At 48.6% G+C, this 7839-nt stretch overlaps 1 protein-coding gene across 2 annotated transcripts in view; it reads left to right on the forward strand.

The window, feature by feature from the left end:
- Positions 1–835, forward strand: part of LOC112926784 (L-gulonolactone oxidase) — a 32069-nt gene extending 31234 nt beyond the window's left edge. For both annotated transcript variants that reach the window (XR_011994170.1, XM_026007879.2), the window contains exon 12: positions 91–835. Coding sequence is in view for 1 of the 2 variants with exons in the window: in XM_026007879.2 (XP_025863664.1) it covers positions 91–219 (129 nt within the window). In the remaining variant the exon portion in view is untranslated. The remainder of the gene's footprint in view (positions 1–90) is intronic.
- Positions 836–7839: the final 7004 nt, after the last annotated feature.

Below are 7839 nucleotides of genomic sequence, written 5' to 3' on the forward strand. Positions count from 1 at the left end.
AGGCACACAGACACAGGGTTGCCTGTTTGCAGTCTCACTGAAATGTCAGCTCCAGGGAACAAGGCCCATTTTGTCTGGTTGCTTCCACAGGCCCACAACTGTACCCGGAAGGACTTTGAGAAAATGTACCCAGCCTTTTCCAAGTTCTGTGCCATCCGAGAAAAGCTGGACCCCACCGGGATGTTCCTGAACGCGTATCTGGAGAAGGTGTTCTACTGAAGCAGAAACAGAAATTAATTGAGCCCACCTCATTTCCCTCAGGCCCACCTCTGGTGAGGTTGAAGGCTCAATGTCCCACTGGCCTGATGGGGAGCAGACTTCTCTCTGCAGGACCCACAGCTGCTCCAACCCACAGCGATGAGCTTGGATCTGGGCAGGGCTCCCCATTCTATTTCCTGTATCTTCACAACAACCCCATGCAAAGAAGAGCACCCAAATCTCCATTTGCATCTCCATGGGGCAGTCCCTTTTCTTAAACCTACGACTACCACCTTCTGTTTTCCCAGGAAATAGAGGAACCCCAAAATGTTATGTTTGTTTAAGAGGTCAGGGATCCAGTCATTTAGGGGTTCCACCTGCTAGCTGGGTGTCTGTAACTCCAGAGCCCCTATTAACGTATATTTGGGCACAATTGTCATGCATGCTACCTCCTTACACCCTTGAGGGGGTTTCAAATGCTCAAGTGAGTGTCCACCAGCCCTGGGACTGCCCTCCTCCATCTCTGTCTGTCCACCTGACCTCCCATAGCCTGACCTCTAAGCATGTCTATTTCACGGGGTGTTTGGGGAGTGGGCCTCTCCTCGCCTTCTTTTAAATAAAGACTAAGAATTATTCACTCTCTGCCCCCATCTCTTCATCTCGTTTGGGAACAGGTAATCGTTTGGGAACAGGAGGCTCACTAATTTCCTGGCTTCCCTCCAGAGATAATGGGTCTTGGGCCTGCCCGGAAAATGCTCTGCATATTCCTTTTGCAAATTTAGTTTCAACTTGCCTTAGTTTCACACTTTGTGGCCATTATTTTGTGAATATTCACTAAACACCTACTAGGTGTCAAGTGCTTTGGGGGGATTGATAGAACATGAAGACAGGTTCCTGGCCTCAAGAAATGTATATTCTAATCTCATATCCCATAAGAGGTTAATATCTGTGATATATGAACAACTCTTACAATTCAACAACAAAAATTTGTAAATGGGCAAAGGACTTGAGTAGATATGTCTCCAAAGAAGACATCCAAATGGCCAATAAGCCCAAGAAAAGATGCTCCACATCATTAATCATTAAGGAAGTGCAAATAAAACCACAATGAGATATCACTTCACACCCGTTAGGATCAGTATTATTTAAAAAATAAAAATTTTAAAAAACAGAAAATAAGAAGTATGGTCAAGGACATGAAGAAAGTAGAACTGTTGTGCGTCACTGGGGGGAATGTAACCTGGCACAATCACTCTGGAAAACAATATGGCGATTCCACAAAAAATTCAACATACAATTACCACACCATCTAGCAATTCCACTTCTAGTATATACCCAGAAAAACTGAAAGTAGGGACTTGAGGAGAGATTTGGACAGCATGTTCAGAGCAGCATTACTCGCAATCCTCAAAGGTGGAAGCAACCCAACTGTCCATAGATGAATGGATAAGCAAAATGTATAATATACAGTGAAATATTATTCAGCCTTGAAAAGGAAAGAAATTTTAGCTTATGCTACAATATGGATGAACCTTGTAGGCATCACGTTAAATGTAATAAACCAGTCACAAAAAGAGAAACACTGTATGATTCCACATAGATGAGGTATTTGGTGTAGTCAAACTTCTAGAGACAGAAAGGAGAATGGTGGTGGCCAGGGGGTCTTGGAGGGGGAGTAGGGACTGGGTGGTGAGTGGGGACTGAGTTTCAGTTTGGGACAATGAAAAAGTTCTGGAGATGGATGGCAGTGATGTTTGCATGACAATGTGGATGTTCTTAATACGGCCACGGACATTATTATTTATTTAACAGTGGTTAAAATGGGAAATTTTATGTTATATATTTCTTACGCCAAGGAATATGAAGAAATGTATATTCTAGTTCAAGGAAACAAAATTAATGTGCATAGGACATGAAATAGTAATACCAGGAAGACAAGATGAAGGGTCAGGGAAATGGTATAGCCATGAAGACCTGGCCAGCCCACCTGGACAAAAACTACCTCAGCCGAAAGATCCAAGACCGTGGCTATGAGAGCCAGAACTAGCCCTTCGGCGGGGTTGATTATATCAGTCACAGGGTCCAGTGCAAAACAAAAATGTCAGGCAGGTGACAGCAGAGCATTAATTTAAGCTTAGGATTCTTCTGAGCACCACAAAGGTCATGCCCAGACGTGTATATCACAGCCACAACAGCTAGTTTTGTGTGTCAACCTACCAGACTCGAGTACTGAATTATTGAATCTAGGCATGGATCTGAAGATGTTTTGTAGATGTGGTTAATATCTACAGCCAGGGACTCTACATAAAGGGAATTAGTCTCAAAAACGTGGGTGGCCTTTGTGCAATCAGTTGAAAGACTTAAAAGCAAAAACTGGGGTTTCTGGAAGAAGCATGAACTCTGCCTCCTGAGTTCCTGACAGAGTTTCCAGACTGTGGGGCTGCCCCCACGGATTTCAGACTTGGGAACATCACATGAGCCAATGTCTTGGATGAGTATGAAATATGCGTTGATTCTGAGTCCAGAGGACTCAGACGGATACATATAAGAGATGAGTAAAGTTAATTAAAGGAAAGGCATAGCAGGCAAAACCCTGAGGCTTTCGAAATCCATTCACTCTCATGTTCTACAGATGAGGAAACCAAGGCTCAGAGAGGTGGAGAAACTTGTCCGACATCACACAGCAAGTTACGAAAGGCAGTATCGCAAAACTTTCAACCAAAGTCTGTCTCACAGCCCTACATTTTTGAGAGTTTGAACTTAATTTCTAAAATCTATGCATGTTGCATTCTATTTCATTATGTAATTGTGTTTTAAACTTTTGAGCAACATCTTACTTTCCAAATCTTTAAGTAACATTTCTGCTCTAGGAAGGAGTGCCCTGTTGGCACTCCCCAGAGGGAGACGCACAGATATTGAAGGACACAGATATTGAAGCCCAATGTCTGAAGTCTGAAACCTTGAGATTCAGAAAAACTTCAAGTCCTGGAATGCTAGGGCAAAGAATACTCTGGAAATAGACTTTCTAATTATCAGAGAGCCCAGATGTCTTTTCTGGCTCAGGCTTTTGATGAATATAATTTACTCTTCCTTTGATTTGGGATCTTTTGATGCCTGGAGTTCATCTTTCCCCAAAAAATTATTGTTGCAGAATACTCTTGATATTGAATGGTGTGCCCTGAGGCCATAAATTGGGCTCCTGAGGGCATTGCCGATATGGATCCACTTTTTCTCTCCTTCCTTGATTCCTGCTTGTTCTTCTGTCCCAGATTCCCACTGGCTGGCTTCTTTTCTCTCCCAGTATAGCCTTATTATGTAAGCCTCAGGTAGCGCGAGCCAGCTCTGCCCTCTGTGGCAAACATTCTCATGGGAGGAGATTTAGGAAATCATGGGTGCTGAGACCTATGCTCTGGGACTGGGTTTCTAACAGTGAACAGTACCTGCCAGCACCCTCTAAAGAAACAGATGGAAGGATGAGGAATGGCATTTCCCTTGGGCCAATGGGAAACTAAATTGTAGTGCAGCATCAGGGCTGTTAGGCCATGCGGGCTCTCAAGGTTAAATCTGGGGCGAGAGGTCACCAGCCAAAAGAAAAACTGCAAATCTCACCAAGTGGAGTGAGTGAACTGTGGGTGGCTTCTCCCCTCAGGGCAGCCACCTGGCCCCTCACCCCGCCGGGGCAGAGCTGAGAATGGGAGCAGTCCGGGTGAGCTCTGAGGGTCTCAGAAGGATGCACTTCTGCCCAGAAAATTTCCCAAAATTCAAAGATGTGAGACATTTAAAGGCTCAAGACAGATGCCCCCTCACTTTACTTGCAGGTGTCTCTGTGCAAGGATAACCCCAGACCGGCTGAGCCAACTTGGCCACCTGCATGGACAGGGCCAAGAGGATAGCTAAGAGGGTGAATAGATGGGGCCGCCTCGAGGGCGGGGGCAGCAGAGCCCACCCGTTGAGCTGCAACACAACTTTGGTCCTCTCAAGGTCAGCAGCCACGGTCAGCCCCAGAACAGGGACTCATGGCGCCCCCTCGTGGCAGCTCTGCTGACACAGCCCAGGTACCCGGGCAGAAACAAAGCAGCCCCCCCTTGCTTGACCTACAATGTGTGGTGGGCTAGTGCCCAACTGTAAAGCAGCCAGGAATGCCACAGAGAAGGGAGCAGACCCTGAGGGAGGGGAGCCATGGAGGGGGGTTGCTGAGAGGGAAGAGTTCTCTATGCAAGCCTAGGTTTCAAACTTAGAGATGTCTGGGTACCCTACAAGGAAGATCCTACCTGTAGGTCTCTAGTTACTAAAATGAGGCCAAAGGCAGGAGCTAACCACAATGGGGGCATGGAAGCTGGGAAAATAGCTATGAGCATCCTAATCTTAGGAGCCCTGCAGGAACCCATGGACTAAAAGGGGACCCATAAAGGGATCCCTGGGTGGCCAGTGGTTTAGCACCTGCCTTCGGCCCGAGGCATGATCCTGGAGTCCCAGGATTGAGTCCCACATCAGGCTCCCTGCGTGGAGCCTGCTTCTCCCTCTGCCTGTGTCTCTGCCTCTCTCTCTCTTTGTGTCTCTCATGAATAAATTAAATCTTTAAAAATAAATAAATAAATAAATAAATAAATAAATAAATAAATAAATAAGGACCCATACAATAAAGCAGGGTCTGAGCAAAGCTGAACTAAATCCCCCAAGCCTGCTTTATCTTGGTTTTTCCCCTGGTTTTCTTTCCCACATGGCAGGGCGTTTCAGAGACCAGATGACACCTAGACATCTCCGGGAAATTATCAAAATTTGGTTGTTGTTTTTTTCCACTTTTGACATCCACGCTGTGCCGTGTTCAAGATCATTGCAGGCTCTTATGTGAAAGGCCAACAGCACCCTGTGCACTCCATGCAGGTGGACCAATGCTTGGATGTGGGTTTGAGGTTGGAGAATGGATCCGTTCCTTTGACACCTCTCTGTGATTTCACGTACATGAAGTCATACACAGTCGTCCAAAGTCTCCTTATGAACACAAGTTCCACCTGTCATCCCACCCCTGCGATGTGCATTCTTTGAGGTAAGATTGGGTGAGCGGTTGGTTTCTCTTGAACTCGGCACCGGAGGGGGACTGAGATCCAGAGGAGCTTGTGGGCAAATGTCTGGTACTAGTTCAAGGTCAGTGTCTTTGCCCCCCACCCCCTTCCCGGGAGCACTGGAAGCAACAAACGAGGGCAGACAGGCAATGGTGCTATCCTCTCTCCATCCCCTTTCCCAGCCTGAGTAAGCGCCTCCGCAGCCCTGGAGGGGCCTGGGTGGGCTGAAGGCAACTGTGGGCCATCAGCAAACTGAGTCCTCAGAGCAGTGGCTGGTGGGGGGGTGGGCAGGAAGGACTGTTCCAACTACTGGTCCCCATCCTGCTCTCAGCCATATCATAAACCTGCAGGATTCTTTTTTTTTTTTTAATAGATTTTATTTATTCATTCATTCATGATAGACACAGAGAGAGAGAGAGAGGCAGAGACACAGGCAGAGGGAGAAGCAGGCTCCATACAGGGAGCCCAACGTGGGACTCAATCCCGGGTCTCCAGGATCACGCCCTGGGCCAAAGGCAGGCGCTAAACCGCTGAGCCACCCAGGTGTCCCAACCTGCAGGATTCTGACCCAGTGTTTGAGAATATCCCACAGGCATCCGGACAGCTCGTCATCCACCTTGTCAATTTGTCCCATGTGGGACATGCCATTTACTGATGATTTGGTGATCACTGATTTGGTGATCACTGGTTTGATATATCAAGAAGCTCTGCAGAGCCGAGTCCTTTCCACGTTGTCTTTAGAGCTATCTGATCCGTCCCAGGTTTGCCCAGCTGCTCTCTCACGGCCAGAAGATGCCAGGCCATGCTGGCTGGATGGGAGATAGAGGTGGGAGGCCCAAGCGGCTAAAAGGTGGTGGTGAGGTTCCCGTGAGCCCCGGCGTCAGGCCTGGGTTCGATCCCGGCTCTGCCACTCCCAGGTGGCACGACGGCGGGCAACCCGTCCCTGTTATCCCTGCAACCTGAGCCCCGGTGCCCTCCGCCCAGCGCTGCATCTCCATCGCGGCTCAGAGCTCCCGGAATCCGCCTCTCATGGGGTTCAGCTCAGGTGGGGACACAAACATGAAATATTCTTATTCATTCTAAGGGCCGTTCCCATCACTAAATCACATCTCCTGCAGATCGTTTTCCTTCCTGGACACGCCGCAGTTTATAAAACAACCGGTTTTGTGTACTTTAGAATGTCAATCCAATATCCGGATCTGAACCCCTCCCGTCCCCCATCAGAGGAGGGGTGGAGGTGAGGGGCACTCTACCCTCACACACACCCCAACCCCGGGTTCCGAGAGTCCAGAGCAGTTGGGAGGGGCATCGTCTGGCTCTGGACCCTATCCTCCACCCCACCATCCCCCCAGCTCAAGCTGTCTGGGGTTATCTGAGGTGGGGCGGGGTCTTGCTCGGTCTGGTCACCTAGACTGCTCCTGCCAGGTGCTGTCCTCTCCTTGTAGACAGAATGATGGTTTCCTTGCGCTGGCTTTGAACTTCACTTGGGCACCCTTAGACCTCTAGGGCGGCCCCTGCCAGCAGCCCAAGCCTCCAGCCCGCTCTGGGTACTGTTATATGGTGAGCATGTTCCTTCGATCCTGTCACTGTAACTCTGTGACCAAAGTGTAACCCCACTGGAGATGATGTCAGAAGCCCAATGGAAGGCCCTCTGGGTAAGTGAAGCCTGAGCCAAATGGCCTTTCATTCACCCCCAACCCCACCACTTAGTGGTGAGCTCTGCTCTGCACACGTGGGCAGCTTCCTGGCTCCAACCTCCCTCCTCCGTTCCCCTCCACTTCACAGTGAAGGGTGAGCAACCTGAGATCCCCTTGATAGCCTCTGTGGGCCACAAGGATAAGGGTCAGATGTTTTTCCATCTAAGCCTTCTGAGTCACACGCTCTTCTAACGAACGCTACTCCTAGAAGCCTTTGTAACATGGGGGAAATGACCTCTGCCTAGAGAGCAACTGGGGGACCTAATGAGATTACATGAAACAATTGGCCCAAGTGGTAGAGCACTTTGGCTGGCCCAGGACCACTGGTACAGTTGCACAAGCTGTACACTGTGTAATTCTGGTGTCATTTCACCATGTAATGAGCAGAGATTATTTTCTATTACAGTGTTCTGGCAGAAGGCCAGCAAGTGTCATAGGGCCTAACCGCAAGGCTGGTGGCATCCCCCTTGCCAGGCAGATGCCAAGCCCTCTCTTCTCAGAACAAGCCCTGCTCCCACTTTGCCACAAGATTCCTAGAGACCAGAAACCAAGGCCTCATTAGCCGTAGTCTCCCTGCTGGAATTCCCCATTTCATCCCTGCGCTTTGGTGATCTCATGTCCTGCCTCGGTTTTTGTAGTGCCTCAGGCTAGGACCCCTGTCAGAGATGGAGAGACATCCAAGGACCCCCAACAAAGCCACTGTGCAAAGGGGGGCAGAAGATGGACACACGGGTTTCTAGCAAACCTCGGAGTCAGCTTTAGGCTATCTTTAAAGAGGCGAGCCTAGGCCAGTGTAAAGTAGATTGCATAAAAAGGAGCAACAGTTGGATATAGTGGCTTCCAGAATCTAGTGACATAATAGAAAGCAAAAAGTAAATCTT

This window comes from Vulpes vulpes, chromosome 9, assembly GCF_048418805.1.
Source record: "Vulpes vulpes isolate BD-2025 chromosome 9, VulVul3, whole genome shotgun sequence".
Lineage (NCBI taxonomy): Eukaryota > Metazoa > Chordata > Mammalia > Carnivora > Canidae > Vulpes > Vulpes vulpes.